Genomic DNA, 17,363 nt, shown 5'->3' with positions numbered 1-17,363 from the left:
GTGCGTTTCTCTACATTGACTTGAGCTTGGAGGGTTTTGGTAAATCCGTGGGCAGTGGAAAACATTAAGGACATGTTTCTATTGCCTACAGTGGGCACAAGTTTACAATTCTTTGAATTCTTGTTGGTCCAACCAGCCTTTGGGACATTTTTGATTCCATGCCTCAGCTGCTTTAGTGCAAGGTCAGCACAAGTAAAGCTGCAATCTTGCACACACTTAACTTGGGGAGTAAGTCCCATTTAAGTCTGTGGGACGTCCTTCCACGTAAACATCTATAGGATCTAATACAGGCATTGCTGTATGAATCAGGGGGCATTTTTTGGCCACTCTCCACCTTGTTAGTTAAATGAAAGGATTTGTATTTTCCTGGTGCAGACCACTAAAAGCAAAGCAACCCATTAAAAAAACTCTCACACAGTTCCTTAAGCCCCCTGTAAGATCTTCAAAGCAGAACTCTTTCATCACAGACATATTAGAAAGACACATCCAGATCCCTCCACCATCTGAACAAGTCTGAAGGAATTTGGGCAAAACTAACGAGCACTTCCTCTAATACCTCTGTGTCCTCCTCCTAGTTTTACTTCTTCCAAATGCATGTTTTGCTCCCACAGTGGCTGCTTTTCTGCAAGAGCCCTTGATACCTATTCGGTCTATGATTGTCCTTTCAAATTACTTGCTTTGTTTCCTTTTTTCTTGCGACTGCATTGCCTACCTTTGAAGTCTGGTTCATTTGCTACAGGGATGGATTAATTATTATGCTAACTACATTGCAGAGCAGGATACTACTTGCCAAGTGGGCACCTTTGCAAAGTGATTTTGCAGTGTAAGAAATGAACCTTTGCTGCGCTCTCTCTCTCTCTCTCTCTCTCTCTCTCTCTCTCATGCTTTCCTGCAGGCAGTGACTGGGGAGTAGCTGTCCCTGCCCATCCACCCACCCTCATGGCAGCCTTAAAATCCCTGGGCCTGCACCTCTTGTGGATCAGAAAATTCTGTCTGCTGTACTGTAGTGTGAAATTACCACTTCAGAACAGAGGAGGGTCGCTTGTCTCTGTGGCTGAGTGACCATATCTGTGTGCAGGCTGAAAAAGCTGTGTTATCAGGCAGGACTGAAGTAGCACTGTGATTAGTCACTAACAAACAGCAGCAACTGTTAAACAAGGAAACCAATTTACTGAGATAGCAAAGTCCAGTGCAGCTGATGAGTCTTGCAGAAGTCTTCCACGCTGGCCAAGTATCTGTATGTGTTTGTGTGTTTGACTCCTGAAGATGTCTGTATTCTCCCAAGGCGAAGCATTGTTAAGGCATCAAATGAAGCATAAACTGAAAGTCCTACAAGTCTAAGACCCTATACATACCACTTTAAGGAGAGGGGTTATCGCCCCTTGAACCATTTTTTCAGCAATTAACCAATCAGTGTCTGGGAAAGGTTTCACAGCCTGCTTCCTAATTTGGATAGGTTCCAGCTAGGACATGTTTTGAGGACATGTCCTCAGCACTTCCACTCTGCCTTTATTTTGGGAACCTTGCTTCTATTACTGGAGTTGCATCCTTGTATCTTGTGAACACTTCAGCACCCTTCATACATTTTATTGCATTATACAAGGGGCAGCAGGGTTACACCATTGCTGCCGCCACCATCCATGAACATCTGCAGGAGCAGAGCCTGAGCATTTATACCTCTACATGGGTAGGTTCCCGCACGAGCCGGAATCCTGTGCAGTCAGGGTTCCATCTCCTAGGGAAGCCCAGGCAGGTAGAGATCTAAGTGCATGGGCTTTCCACCTGCAGACATTCACACCGAATGTGTAAACACTGAGGATGGGAGAGCACCCTTCGCATGCAAACTGCATGAATTGGGCTCTCAGTTAGGCACAGTGGCTGTGCCATATCATTTCTATAAGGCAGGTATGGGGAACCTTTGGTCCTTGGGTGCTGCCGAACTACAACTTCCATCAGCCCCAGCAAGCATAGCCATGGATGATAGGAGTTGTAGTTCAGCGACACCTGGAGGGCCAGTTTTCCCGCACCTGCTCTAAGGAGAGAAAATTGAGGTTTTCCCCAGAGAACTGCTGAAGCTTGGCTCAGAACCTTGCAGACAAGTTGACAAATGCCTAACAGTGGGGAGTGTGCCAGGAGGGGAACATGGGACATTTAAAACCTAGGTAGCATAAGACCTATATGTCCTTTAAACTAATACTGACTCTCCTCTGGATGCACAGATTTTAAGCTCTAAGGAAGAGTGGTACAAGGCTGAGCTGAATAGTTATGAAGGATATGTCCCAAAGAATTTCATAGATTTTCACAGTCCCAGGTAAGTATGTCAACTCTTCTAGGTGTTTAACTTGAATGTGTCCTTGTACGCTGCGGTCCTGATGAAAGTCAGGGGTGAGGGTGTTCCTAGAATTAACATTTTGAAATCTCCTGCTAGACACGCAATTAAAGCGATGTTTATTTTGATCTTCAGCCCTGTGCACCTGCTCCATTGTAAAAAGAGGATTTATTGTGTGCATGAGGCAGAGAGGGACATCTCAGTCATTTGTTAAGTGCAGGATCCTGCTTTAGCAGTCCTTAAGTAAATTATGGTTTGTACCAAAGCTGCTAATTAAACCACGTTCACAGTGCCCAGGCATAAACTTCTCAGCCTCTTGTGCTCATATGCTGTGGTACCGTATGCAAGTTTATTATCCTTCTCTGCAGATTTAAAGACAACAGCGACAATCAAACTACTTTGCATCCTTTTTATATAAAAAAGCTCCCCCCCCCCCAAAGTACTGTGTTGTAGCAGAGAGTACACCTGGTGGCTTGACTTCAGTAGACTACATGCGTGGCAGTGCAGACTTCTAAATAATTATTGGCATATTATTAACCTGGAGCAGGTGTGCGAGGAACAATGTTTGTAGGCTCTGGGGGATTGTCGTTGGCTTGTATGTGTTGCACCACTGGCCCCTGCTGGATGGAACCAAAAGGACCTTTTTGTATAGAGCAGTTTCATCTGCTGGCAGCTGAAGGGTGAGAACTCAAAAAACAAAATGCAGGCCTATATTTTATTTCATTTTTAGACAAAATCCATCCATTTTTCTCTTGCAAGTACCTGTGCCTTGGGTTGTACGTTAGGTGATATAAGCTCAGTTCTATGAGCCTTCTGAACTGTGAGTCTCTACACATGAACCTAAGGTTCTGATATAGAGGGACATCCTACATATAGTCATGACATTTAACAATAGGAATAGCATACAGTACTTCCATTTTCTGAGCTTTGAAACACTGTGAATGTTGAAACCCTTGAATTAATGCCCCCCCCTTCCCCCTCTTTGGATGGTCATGTGTATAGCATATGCCAGCCCCACAACATGCAGGGGCCTTTCTGCTCATTCTGGTGAGTGGGGGGCCCTGGACTTCTGCCCCCATGTCCTGGCCTGGTGTCATTGCCACTTGAAAGAGGCTTTCTTGATCTTTGTGAAAGCTGCACATGCTGGAGTTTGGGGTTTCCAAAAGAGGGGGGCATTTACTTATTTTTACTCAGTTTTTCTTTCAGCAAATAGCTGGGTTGTTCTATTTCAGAATGAGTCGTGTGGCATTTTCTACCATTGTAGCGAGGTGGGCGCCGCAACCCCAGAGTCAGCCACAACTGGACCTAATGGTCAGGGGTCCATTTACCTTTACTCTCTTTTCTTTACCTGGCTCACTGTAAATTTTCTCTCCAATTTTTCCCCCTTTATCACTTCTTTCTTTCTATCTCTCTTTTTCACCATCTACATTCATCTCCATGAATGCAATCTCTTGTAAAGACTGCAGAGAGAATAATTGGGTACACTCTTCCCACCTTAGATCAAATCTATGCTGCCAGGTGCCATAAGAAAGCAGCAGAGATAGCGCAGGATAGTACGCACCCTGGAAATGATCTCTTTCAGCTTCTGCCTTCTGGAAGAAGGTATAGGGTTATAAAGGCCAGGACTAGCCGCTTGAGAAACAGTTTCTACACAAATGCAATTCTGGTTCTAAACGCAGCATAAGGGGTCTCTATAGTATAGTGTATTTTAAAATGGGATTTCAGAGTTTTTAGGGGTTTTTGAATGTTTTATGTAGTTTTGTAGTAGTTTTATGTAGTTTTGTAGTAGTTTTATGTAATTTTTATGTAGTCTTATGTAGTTTTTCAATTTCATTGTTCTGCATGGGACAATGACAATAAAGATATCGTATATCGTACTTTTCAGCTGGTTCCATGAAGACGTATCCCGCCACAAGGCAGAGAATATGCTCAGGGGCAACAAAGTGGGCTCCTTCATCGTCCGAGGTACTCAGAACCGCCCAGGCGACTTCTCCATCTCTGTCAGGTACTTGTGCTTTGTAGCCTTCTTACCTACCTTTTAGGAAAGACTGGTGTTTGGGACTGAGGAGGTCTCCCTCCAGCTGGCATCTTTAAACAGGCCTGCTTTTGGTTTCTCTGTATGAAGATCTGTTTAATTACGAATCTGTTATCCTGCTATCTGCTTCCAACGAGGCCTGACAGAATAGCTTACAATATAAAAACATTAGTCAATAAAAATATATAAACAGTGCAATCCTATACTTTAGTATGTATTACATATTCAGAGAGTCAACCAGGGAGCCAGGCGACTGGTCTGGAGACCTCCAGTCCTGTGACTGAAATGTCTGGGTCCAAAAGTGTATCGGGGTCACTGGCAGTATGGGCTTCTGTTGGGGGTCCTGCTTCTTCTTCTTCTCCTCCTCTTCCTCCAAGGTAGCCCTGTTTCCAGACCTGAGAAGGACTGAACCCTGACATGCAGCTGCCCACTGTAGCTCTAGTGCTCAAGCAGAGCTCAACCTATACCAGAGCCACGCCTTATTTCCCTCCCTATTTTTGTAGCTGTTCTTACTTTTATGTTCACACAATGGCATCGACATCAAAACAGCAGCTTGTATTCCCCACCCCCTTTAATACAGATTTACGCTTTGCAGGGGAAATCCAGTAAATTAAAAGTACTGCTTCTAATGTTTGCGGAAATGAACCATTTGCAATATTACGACTTGATGGCAAAGTATCCTATATTTCTGAGAGAACTTAGTTGGATGGAGAAGGAGGCTCTCATGCTGGCTGCAAGTCATCTGTAGTTTGCTAAGTAATTGCATCTTAATGAGGGGTAAACTTTCCTTATTTTTACTATTGTTTAGTAAACTTGTATGCTACCCTTCACCTGAAGATCACAGGGCATTTCGCAAAATAAAAATACAAAACGAGAGCACAGAATACACAATGATGCAAACAAACAAACAAACCACCGCTGCAAGGCCATCTTGCCCTGAGAGGAAGAGAAGCTACAACAGCCTGGAGAGCTCTCCACCATCTAGCTCTCAGTAGTTTACCTGAGGTGGCCTCTCCCTCCCACAGGATCACCACAAAGCTGCCCAAGGAACCATCTTGCCCTGGGAGAAAGAGAGATTTTGTGTTCCTTTGTTTTTCAAAAAAAGAGCCCCCCACCCCACCGCAGCTCCCCAAGCCACCTTGCCTTGGCTGTTTATATAGCTTTGAGTGATGCTTACTGTTTTACCTGTTCTACATAAACTGCTTTGCGAGATTCACCTGCAAAGCAATATATAAATAAATGATAAATCAAAAAAGATCAGCAGCCTTCTTGCCCAGTATGGACCTTATAGTCCTGGCTTGCATGCTGAAATGTTTTTTTCTCTCAGCCTCCCTCCCTCCTTCCCCACTCCACCACAGCCATCCTTTTGTAATTGAAAACAGAGCACAGCATCTCTCAAAAGTGGCTGTGTGATGCTTCCTCTTTCCCAGGTAGACCATTATTCCATCTTTTCAAATGTTTATGAGTTGCCTCTTTGCCAAAGCACACAACATGACTTCCAACAATAAAACCAAAACGAAATGAAACATAAAACAATAACAGGTAAATAGCAACCATCTCTACAGTAGCAGCACGAAGCCCTCTTTGAAGTAACAGCCAATCAATCAAGCTAACGACATACAGGCTGAAATAAACGTAATGTTATTTCAGCCTGTACAACATACAAATATATAGCAAGCTGGGACATGGAGCAGAACCACCCCATTAAATCAGAGGTTGGAACCTTGAGTCCCTCCAGACATTGTTGGGGTATGTACACATTACCATTTATTTTGGCTCCAGTGGGCTCCCACTGCCAGTGTGTGAAGCTGAGGCGTGTGACACTAGCCCCAAGCCATCTGTTGATTTTGAGAAATACTGTTCACAGTATCAAATTATCACCCTGAACAAGAAGACTCTCATAGCCATTGCCTTAAAACAAATTATTTTAGTTATTGATTTACTACATTTATTCATTTGTTCAAGTAGCTTGAGGCATCATACTCCTCCATATGATCTTCACAGCAGTCTGTACGAAGTAGAGCCTGGATAGCTCAGTTGGTTAGAGCGTGGTGCTGATAACGCCAAGGTTGCAGGTTTGATCCCTGGATGGGACAGCTGCATATTCCTGCATTGCAGGGGGTTGGACTAGATGGTCCTCAGGATCCCTTCTATGATATTTCCATGATTAGGTTGAGAGATAGTGACTGACCCAAGGTCACCCACAAAGCTTCAGGAGATTTAAACCCTGATCTCCCAGATCCTAGTCCAGCACTCTTAACCATACTGGCTCAGACACTGTCAGGCAGCAACTTAAAACAGGAAGAAAGCGATGTGGGTGGGAACCTGACTTTGCCTGCTGAGTTGCTGGAGGCAGGTAAACAAGCACAAGACAAAACTGGCAGCAATTCAAATGATAGGGAGCAGTTCAGTTGCTCCACTCACTCTTAGGCTACTCCTTCAGCTGCTTTAGCAACAGGCATTGAGAGAAGCTTAAAACAGGGAGGAGCCCAGAGTGGCGTCCCACTAACAGCAAAGTATGGGTAGCCGGTGGGTGGTCCTGCCCCGGGCACTTTCACGCTGGGTTTGGCCTAACCTGCATGTGCTCTGCCACTGACCTATGGTTCCTCCAAGTGACCCACCTTATTCTCAAATATGACCTAACCAAGGTAAGAGCAGGGACTATCCTTCCTGTATTTGGCAATGCAAAAACCATGAAGATAGTTTCCTTCTGCCCTGACCTTTTATAACAGGGGTGGGGAAGCTCCTCCCACCTCAAGGCCGCATTCGCTTCTGGACAACCTTCTGAGGGCCACATGCCAATGAGGAGGAGCACCAGAAGCATGAGTGGTTGAAGCAGCAAATGGAAAGTTTAGCTTTGTACAGTCAGCTAGTTTGTACATGCACACACTCTATCTCTATCCTCCATCCCAACAAGCAAGAGGCATTATCAGAGTTCAAGGAGACATTCCAGGCAGGCAAAAGCACTCAAGGAGGGGCGTGGCCTGGGGGGAGAGTCCTGAGGGCCAAACAAATAGGGTGCAAGGCTGCATTATCCACTGAGCCTGAAGTTCCCCATCCCTGTTTAGCGAGTACCCTTACACAAAAAGGCTATGGTTTATCCTTCATCCTTCTCTGTTGGGCCAGGTATCATACATGCTATTCATGGGAGCACTGATGCTTGTGTTAGTGGGCTTCATATTGGCCATTGGTTTAGACTGACTTGTATTACATTGGTTTAGCTATATTAGAACAACAGATGCCTAGGAAGTTACTGCTCCATCATGTCTCCTCTGGTGAGGGATGTTAATTCAAAATTGCCTTGATGATTTGTGTGATTAAATATTTAGTAAGAGGGCTTGACTGACCATTTTCAATAATACAGCACCATTGCTCTTCATAAAGGCCTTTCACAGGACTCTAAATGCTAAGGATTTTAAGCATAGCTTTAGTGCTCTATCCCATGCTGGTTTCTGCCAGCACTGGAAGCATTTTCATAACTGCTCCAAAAACTGCTTTTCATCCAAAATGTTTCCTTTCTGAATGTCATTAAAGTAGGATACAAAGCAAAACAAAACCATTTAAAAATTAAATGAGTGGGAATCCCAGACTATTGTCAAATGTTTTGTTTTCTCCCTTTGGTACCCAGACATGAAGAGAACGTACAACACTTTAAAGTGATGAGGGACCCAAAGGGCAACTACTTTTTGTGGAGCGAAAAGTTCCTGTCACTAAATAAACTTGTGGAATTCTACAAGACTTCTTCCATCTCCAGACACGCGCAGATCTACCTGCGGGATGAGACCCAGAAAGAACAGCAGGTAAATCTCAAGGAGCTCTGTTTTTACCAGGCCAGGGTGAATGAGTACGTACATATGAAGCAGAAGCATGTACCGTAATTAGGACTTTTTCCATGAGACAAAATTGTGCCCAATCCCACCTTTTCTTTTCTTTTCTTTTCTTTCTTTTTTTTTTGTTAGCTTTAATGTTATAAAAATCAATTGATTTTTATGGAGACATTTATAAGTGAACCAGGAAGCGACCTTTCCAGACCAAGCAATGTAGTAAAATTCATGAAATTTGACAATGAGCATGACTGGGAATTGCCCCTCTGGGACGGCTTGCCTAAAAATAAAGGTCTTCAATGGAATAGAAGGTGGAGACTATGGTGGATCTATGGGAAGAGCATTCATGCTGGTTCATTGAAAGGATACACTTTTTGTTGAAGCTGAAAATCTCATTTCACTGCTGTCTTCTGTTTTGATTTATTTTACTCCTAACAGCAATCTACACAGAATGCAAAGGAGGCCTTGAGGTCGGAGACAAGAGGCATGGTTTAAGCATAGTGATAAAAAAAAACAAACCCAGAATGAATGGAGCACTGAAAGGAGGAGAGAAATGTCACATCCACACCACAAATTGAATCACACTTATACCACCTTAATAATCAAGGAGAATCCTAGAAACTTGTTCGCTAAGGGTGCTTAAAATGTATGGTGTGGGTGTGACCAGAGCGCAAAAGGTAACCCTGGGATGTAGGCAGATCCCACGTTGCTGGCAGCTTGTTTCAGTCTGTGCCAGGAGAACAAAGAAACGACAGGTCGCAGGTTGTAAACCATTACTCACAGTGCAGTACTGAGAAGGAGGAGGTACGGTAACTACAGTAACCAGAGAGCCCTGCTTAACCAGGATGTGGACTCTGATATTCAATTACCAGGATGTGAATGTTGAGGCAAAGCAGAAAATAGATTGTGCCCGCAATAGCAAGGAAGTTTTGTAACCCACATTGTGCAGGGAGAAGCACTTCCTTATCTGTTTCAAAGAGAAGCAATGACACACCTGGCAGAGAGGATCATATTGCTGACCTCTTTCCAGCCAGTTATATCCATTTTTAAAACACTGTCTTGGAAAGTAAAGAAGTGTGTTTGTGTGAAAGGATGGGTAAATGGCTTCAAGCATTTGCTTCAGGGATTATTCAATTAGAAAAGAAGCATGAAAGCATCTGACTGTCTAAGTCAAGGGTCTTCTTTGGCGATCACTCATAGCCAAGTACGGTAAGATTGTCTTCCATAAACACGGTTTTAACAATGAGTCCGTAAGGGACTGTGGAGGCCATTTCTGGATCCACACATCCTTCCACAGTGGGGACATTGGTTTCTAGGTGGGAGTTGATCACGGTGTGGATTTGCCAAGCGTGCCTTCCTCTTAGCACATTTCTCCCTTGCGTCCTGAGTTCGAATCCCAGACCGCACGCTGCACCTGCCCTGTTTTGCAGTCTCAAGTGTCTTTGCTTGGCTAGAATACATCCTTGAACTTTGAGAATGCTTCTTCTTTGCCAGGATGGAGGACAGCAAGGGGTGTGTGAGTGGAAACAATCCTGGTGTACAATCCTAGCTCTACCTCTCTTTTAAATCAGAACCAGTGAAGGCAGTGAATGTCCTGTGTGAGTGTATGGAGGCAGTTGGAGGATGGGTGGCGGCGAAAAGAGTGAGGTTGAATCCTGACAAGACAGAAGTACTGTTTTTGCAGGACAGGGGGTGGGCAGGGGTGGAGGACTCCCTGGTTCTGAATGGGGTAACTGTGCCCCTGAATGACTAGGTGCACAGCCTGGGAGTCATTTTGGACTCACAGCTGTCCATGGAGGCACAGATTGATTCTTTGTCCAGGGCAGCTGTCTACCAGCTCCATCTGGTACACTGGCTGTGACCCTACCTGCCTGCAGACTGTCTCGCCAAAGTGGTGCATGCTCTGGTTAACTCCCGCTTGGACTACTGCAACATGCTCTACGTGGGGCTACCTTTTAAGGTGACTCAGAAACTACAATTAATCCAGAATGCAGCAGCTAGACCATATAACACCAATTCTGAAAGACCTACATTGGCTCCCAGTACGTTTCTGAGCACAATTCAAAGTGTTGGTGCTGACCTTTAAAGCCCTAAACGGCCTCAGCTCAGTATACCTGAGGGACTGTGTCCACCCCCATCATTCGGCCCGGACACTGAGGTCCAGCGCCGAGGGCCTTCTGGCGGTTCCCTCACTGCAAGAAGTGAGGTTACAGGAAACGAGGCAGAGGGCCTTCTCGGTAGCGGTGCCCACCCTGTGGAACACCCTCCCATCAGATTTCAAGGAAATAAACAACTATCTGATGTTTAAAAGACATCTGAAGGCAACCCTGTTTAGAGAAATTTTTAATGTTTGATGTTTTATCATGTTTTTAATATTATGTTGGGAGCAGCCCAGAGTGGCTGGCAAACCCAGCCAGATGGGCAGTGTATAAATAAATTGTTGTTGTTGTTTTAAAGGTAAAACTAACATTCATTGCTCTTCCCAGCACTGGCCTGTGGCCCTCAGAAGATTGGCCAGAAAGGAATGTGGCCCTTGCTTACCCAGCTCTAGCCAGTAAGAGACAGTGTTGGGGCTGAGGGATTTTTTTCATACCAAGAATACTCTAAAATGGAAGGGGTATGAAAAATTCTTGATTGAGGGAGGGAAGATTGTAGGAAGACAGTGATTTGGGAGAGAATGTCATACGGACAACACAGGAAGCTTACTATCCACATTAGAACAGAGGATCTCTGTGCCTCCTTTTAGTACCTGGCAACCCCTCCTCTGCATTTGCCTTAAACCATTTTTGCTTCCTTCATTTTGTATTGCAAATAAAAAGCCTATGTGAATCTGAACTGCCAATTTGCATTACAAAAGCATCCTTATCCGCTATCTCTTCTGCATTGGCAAGGATCCCTGGCTAGCATAAGCAGAGCAAGAGAGGCTCAAAGGTGATTTAAACCTCAAGTGTGAAAACACCAGGAAGCAAAGCTGACAGCTGGCACAACCAACATATACATAAATTAAAGGATAGGGGTCTTTCTTTCTGACTCCACTGTTGTATATGCTTGTTAGGATTGCAGGAGCTGTAGAAATATTGGCAGATCCAGTTGCAAAGACAAATTAAGCCTAAAAAGCTTAATTTTAAAACACAGTCAAATCACTAATGATTAAGATTAGACATTCCTGAAGCTCTCTGTGTGTGATTAAACCCTATGAAAAATGCCGGAGTTTTCCAAAGAGTTAAATATGCCACAACTTGCAAAAAAAAGTTGAGCGCAAAAACTATTAAATCTAACAACTGACCATGGCTTTGTGGCAAATCTGTGCCATGTCTTTAGAGAAATGAGTCTCCTTCGCACATGTTTATTACATGTGCCATGTAAAATATTAAGTTTTATATATACACACACATAAACATACATATACATATATGTTCATTGTATGTGCGTAGATTATTGGGGTTCTCCATCCAAGTTGCTGATCAGGTCTCCACCTCCTTAGCTTTAGTAAAGCAGTATTACCTATTGTTTCTAGTATCAAGGGGGCAGTAAAGGGTCTGAACCTGTCAGATTTCTCAGCACAAGGTCTCAGATAAGCTGCAGCTATAAATGTTTTTGAACACTATCTCATGCTCTAGACACGACTATAAATGAGGCCAGGGACAAAAACAACAGCAGCAGAATGACTACATCCCTTTGAGTTCTGCCCAGTGGTGTCAATAGTAACTGTCAGGATAGTGATGAATATCCATGCCTTAAGAAAATGGAATGTGTGGAAGCTAAGGTGCCAATCACACACAAAGGGGATGGGAATGGTTCTGAGTTATCCCTTTGTGATATGAAGCCCTTGTCTGGAAGCACTCTGGGAAAGAATACCTAGAAGGACGAACAAAACATAACAGGATAAACCTCTTTCTTTCCAGGAAGCCGCTGTATGGAACTTGGCCAAAAAGACACAGGAAGTGCTTCATCTGAATGGAGGACATGGGAAAGAAGCAGGAGCATCAGGGCATAACAAAGAGGTGGATCAATCAGCATCTTGGCAGCATAAGCAGGTAACAGAAAGAGCTGGACCTCAGTTGCTCTGTCCTGCTTGCAGGCTTCCCATAGACATCTGGCTAGGCACTCCAAGGCTGCATATGCACCGTAACTTTAAAGAACATTCAAAACATATCCCCACTTCACAAACTAACCTGGGAACAGCAGTTTACCCATCACAGAACTACAACTCCCAGCACCCTTTAACAAATGAGAGCTCCCATTATTATTTTTTGGAGGGGAAATGTGCTTCTTAAGTGCTTTAAAGCTTATAGTGTTTACATAGCCTGAAAACAAGATGCTAGACTAAGCTAGACCTTTGGTCTGATCCAACAGGATTCTTCTTATTTTATTACATGTCTTCCTGCATGATCTTGAGATTACACTCGGTCGCGCTGTAATCGCGAATTGATGGGAACTGATACACCTAGCCTCAAAATAAATTCCTTGCCAATCTTTTAGGCATAACTGTGCAGCTCAGAACATATAATATATTAAATAGTGCATTTCCCCCCTGGCTCTTCTCCAGGTTGTCCGTGTGGCAGCAATTAGAAGGATGTATGTAAAAGCAATATCTGAGAATCCTATCTGATCTGGGGGGCGGGGAGGAAAGTCACATACTGGAGCAAGCTGGAAATACTGCAACTCAGAATGTTCCAAGGAAAGGGTGTTCTTATAACAGAGTAAACATGCCCTAAACTACGCTGTGTGTACACAAGACAAGAGTGGCCTCTATTAAAGGATGGAGGCTATATCTCATCAAAAACAACCATGCTAACTATATATGAGTCATATGTCTGACATCAAGCAGAAACGTGAACTACACACACACCTGGTTTAAAGTCAAACTGATTTTGACTCACTCTTAACATCTCTAGTGGGGAACAATTGACATACATATCTGCACTGAGTCGCACTGACCTTTTGTGCTGACTGAAAGGCAGGTAAGACACCTTCAGGGGCAGTTTGAAATGTTACATTTAGTAAGAGGAAATTGGAAAATACTTCCAGAGCTACAAACAATAATCTTAGCAGTTCTAAAGGGCAGTAGTTATTTTATGGACAATAGAGTTTGCCTGCCTGCATGCCTGCCTTCAGTACAGCTTTCATCAGCGTGGCGCTCCCCAGTTGTTTGGGGCTACAACTCCCATCAGCCACAGCCCAGCATAGTTGTGCTGGCTGCAGCTGATGGGAGTTATAGTCAAAAACATCTGGAAGGTGCTGGGTTGGTAAAAGCTGTTTCAGTGGATAGGTGTAAACAACAAACCTTCCTGACAAAAGCTTTACTCCAAATTGGCCAATACATTTGACACAGTAATGGATTGTGCCACACCTCTGATTGCCTCCCACATTGTGCAATAGTACAGGTATCTAATAAGTGGCATTTGATAAAGCTGATGTAAGACACTGCTCAGTGCTGGCCCAGGACATTTTTCTGCCTAAGGCAAAAGCAAATTGCAGTGAACTGCAGTGTAGGCAAGCATTTTGCACAGAGGTGGAAGTGTTTGCAGCCTTAAAGAAAAATAGGAACAGGATTTCCAGTTGTCCAGTTTAAAAATAAAATAAAATAACCAGGCACAAAAACTCAATACCAGCCACTACATAAATGTTCCATTGTGTGACAGAAATTGTAATGAATCCCTTGCACACATCACAGGTTACTCTGGCTCCAGTGCCCTCTCACTGCTGGTGTTTGAAGCTGAGTAAGCATGACATTGGCCACAATTCATATATACACTACAGTCTCTTGAGAAATTCTCCTGCTTCCATCCAATCTGAAAACATAAGGCACATTCACTTTGAAATTAAGCTGAGGTGTGTACATTTGAGACAGCCATAGCACCTGTGCAGGTGACAGCTTCACAAAAGGAGTACATGGTGGGGGCAGGTAGTTGCAGATGCAGGGAAACCAAACAGGTAATGCACATTGGCTGAGGACTTCCTTTCCCTCTCTCTGGTGTGTGCAAAAAAGTGCTAATATGACTTGCAAAACAGCAGGAGGAAACAATCTCACTGTGTTTTAAGCCACCAGTGTGTACATAGCCAAAGTGTTTCCTGTTCAGCAGGTAACTATGAAAGTATCAGATCCCCAATAGAACAGATTCATCATTATCTTATTCTCTTCACATTCTAGGACCGACGTGGCAGGAGTCTGGACATTAAAGATACGTCTCAGAGCCAAAGACACCATGGAGAAGGGAGTGGACCATCTGTGTTCCGTAGACACACCGATCCAGCACAGCAACCACAGGTATGGCAGGTACCTGTCTTTCTTGAGAGGCAGAGTCTAGGTCTAGGGGAATGTGAGGCACGTTTCTATTCAAAGAGCAACACTACATGTATTATTCTGCATATGCCACTTCGAAATAAAAGTTATGCTAAACTTTTATGCAAGTTCAAGAACTTGGTTCTCTTGTTAGATCCTTGGTGGGAAAGGAGTAGTAACATCACTTTATTTTTAGACATAGCTGTAACATTTTAAATAATTTACACTGTACAAAGTTCCTTACATATTTTTATTATTATTATTATTATGTAAAAAGACAGCCTGAGTCCATGGTCAACCAAGAAAAAAGGGGGAAACCATAAGAAATACAAAGGTATCGGGGAACTGATGGCTATCTAGGACAAGTGTCTTATTTTCCCCAAAACAAAATATTTCATTTGCTGGGTATGTCTATGCAACAGATGTGCAACCTTGAAGGAGGATGTACACTCTGTTCAACAAATGAGACTCAACCACTCCCATACTTATTGTGCAAATATAGCTAGTTAGAAAGGCCATCAGTGGTTTGGTAGGGGCATGTTATGCTACAGCTGACACTTTCTTTTGTCTTCCTCTGTTATTAGCGAACACAGTGGGTCCGTGCCTTGTATGACTTTGAGGCAGCGGAGCAAGATGAGCTAGGTTTCTACGCTGGAGATGTCATTGAAGTCCTGGACAACTCTGATGCATTCTGGTGGAAAGGCTCTTTACATGGAAAATTGGGTCTCTTTCCTGCCAACTATGTAGGGCCAATGTCCTGGTAAATTTACATGGTTTGTGACTGTCTCTGTTTTAATGAGAATGCACCATCTTACCAATACCTTTCATGCGCAATCATAGCACCAACTATTCAGCACTCAATATTAAAAGAGCTTATGCTCTTTTAATTTTTTGTTCTTAATGGTAGCAAGAGTCTTAGGTTGTCTAAAAGAGCTCACTTAACTTCCTATGAACTGTGTCTCATTTCAGAGATGTAAGTTAACATGCATCTTTCTTTCAGTGGCTATTTCTTAGGCAATTCTTCAGAGAAAGTTTTGGTTTCACCTCAAGTACCCTGTGTGCCATCCCAACTTCATAGCTGAACTATGAAACTTCATGTCAATTGGGTACAGTTCTGTCTGCATTCTGTATGCAGAATGCATACAGATGTACATAATTTGAGCTTACAGGTGTACATAATTTGAGCTTTTTATGTCACCATCTTGAGTTCAGAGACCAGGCAGTCATGTGTTTCATATGGAAAGTGCATCATGTACAACTCTGATTGTATCCTCCTTCGAACAGCTTTTCAACTATTTTATAATTTATTGTTTGCTTTTAATTTTTAAAAAGAGGATGAAGGTATGTTTAACTTTATAAGTGTACATACAGTGCTTGAATTTTATTTAATTTTTTAACTTCAGGCTGCTCACCTGAAACATAGGGAGAGGCCAGGCAAAAGAATGAATCGGTGTTCAGTTCACAGATCAGTACACCTGTCATTTGCATTTCAAACTCGGGGGAAAGCACGCCCAGTGGGGGGAAATGCAGTGCAACTCCTGTTTTTGTTTTGTTCTGGGTATGTATTTACATACCCTGATTCCCCTTTATTGTAAGATTATAGAATTCCCAAGTAAGAAATGTTTGCATTATTGTTCTCTAGTTTGGTTGCCCTTTCAGACTGTTGCAAAGGTGTATATGCATGCTTACTTTGTTCAGCAATTCATCAGCTGAGAACACTGCAATTCTGTTGTCTTGGACTGGACTTGTGATTTGCTGTTGCTGTTTTGTGTTTAATTTGGATTGGGCTTGGGCTTCCCTAGTACTAGCTAGAGAAAAAAAAAAGCTCTTCTTCACAGAGCTCTTCTGCAGCAGTCAGCAGCAGGAGCCCCATTTCTGTGAAGCAATTTGCATTGCGGCCATTTGGTTTAAGGCCATTTGATGTACCACCACCATTGTGTGTATCTAGTCTCAATAACCATGTAGATCCACATAAAGACATAGGGCCATTCCATATGGCAAACATGTACCATGGTTTTCTACCAGTTGGTGGTGGCTTGATCCATTAGGGCTTCTCTTGGTTCATTTGTCATGCTAAGCCAAACCATGGTATGGTGCAAGCATGAGGGCTATGGGACATGATATTGTGGTTGCTTAGCTCTTCCCCAGTCGTTTTACTGCTATGCTGAGCTAAACCACAGCTTGGTTTTGCATCTTGTCCAAATCCATGTTTGTAGTTTAGTTCTCTCCAGACTAATCATGAGTTCTGACAAAGGTTTTTCTTTTCTGGGAGGACTCATGCCCATGGCTGTTTGGGTTAGCATGATGTACAAGCAAGGCCATTGTCTTTAGCTGTTGCCTGTTAGGTGGGGTTGCCATATTTTGAGGAGCAAAAAAGAGGATGCTATGACGGCCATTCAAAGCAAATAAATGCAATTTGTCTTGAATTTTAACCCTGAAAAAGGGGGTGTGTCCTGGAAAAAGAAGACACATGGCAACCCTACTTAGGTGACAATAATCCAACTACATCCCAGAATCCATAGCCCTGCCTTTTTTTGTGTGAAGACAAACTATGTACTTGCTGTCAAAAAAGATTTTAGTGTTATATTATTTCTATCTGTTGGAGTGCTCCAGAAGGGGCTACTCCGTAATCCTGAGAATGTATAAAGTTATACTCATTAAAAATATATTGAGTTTCTATTACTTTGAATAAAGATGGTTATTTAGCAGTACTGAAACAAAGAGGCAACCAAAGGGCAACTGGGGTTGTCATAAGTACAATAAAAAAAGAAGTTTAAAAATCCTAAAACCTGAAGTACAGTAATTGTGCATCTTAGCTGAAATTTAGCTAATTGTGTTCACCCAGTCATATCATTCAGCAGTTCAGGAAGTAATAATTAAGCTATTATT

General features: G+C 43.1%; 1 protein-coding gene across 3 annotated transcripts in view; it reads left to right on the top strand.

The window, feature by feature from the left end:
• GRAP2 (GRB2 related adaptor protein 2) overlaps positions 1-17,156 on the top strand; it is a 48,766-nt gene extending 31,610 nt beyond the window's left edge. For all 3 annotated transcript variants that reach the window (XM_083400465.1, XM_083400464.1, XM_083400466.1), the window contains exons 3-8: positions 2,220-2,311; positions 4,215-4,334; positions 7,993-8,164; positions 12,094-12,225; positions 14,343-14,459; positions 15,059-17,156. In XM_083400465.1, the coding sequence (XP_083256591.1) occupies positions 2,220-2,311; positions 4,215-4,334; positions 7,993-8,164; positions 12,094-12,225; positions 14,343-14,459; positions 15,059-15,238 (813 nt within the window). In that variant the 3' untranslated portion in view covers positions 15,239-17,156. The remainder of the gene's footprint in view (positions 1-2,219; positions 2,312-4,214; positions 4,335-7,992; positions 8,165-12,093; positions 12,226-14,342; positions 14,460-15,058) is intronic.
• Positions 17,157-17,363: the final 207 nt, after the last annotated feature.

Source organism: Podarcis tiliguerta, assembly GCF_965153285.1.
Source record: "Podarcis tiliguerta genome assembly, chromosome: 10".
In the NCBI taxonomy this organism is placed as follows: domain Eukaryota; kingdom Metazoa; phylum Chordata; class Lepidosauria; order Squamata; family Lacertidae; genus Podarcis; species Podarcis tiliguerta.
This window is presented reverse-complemented; position numbering and strand designations above follow the sequence as displayed.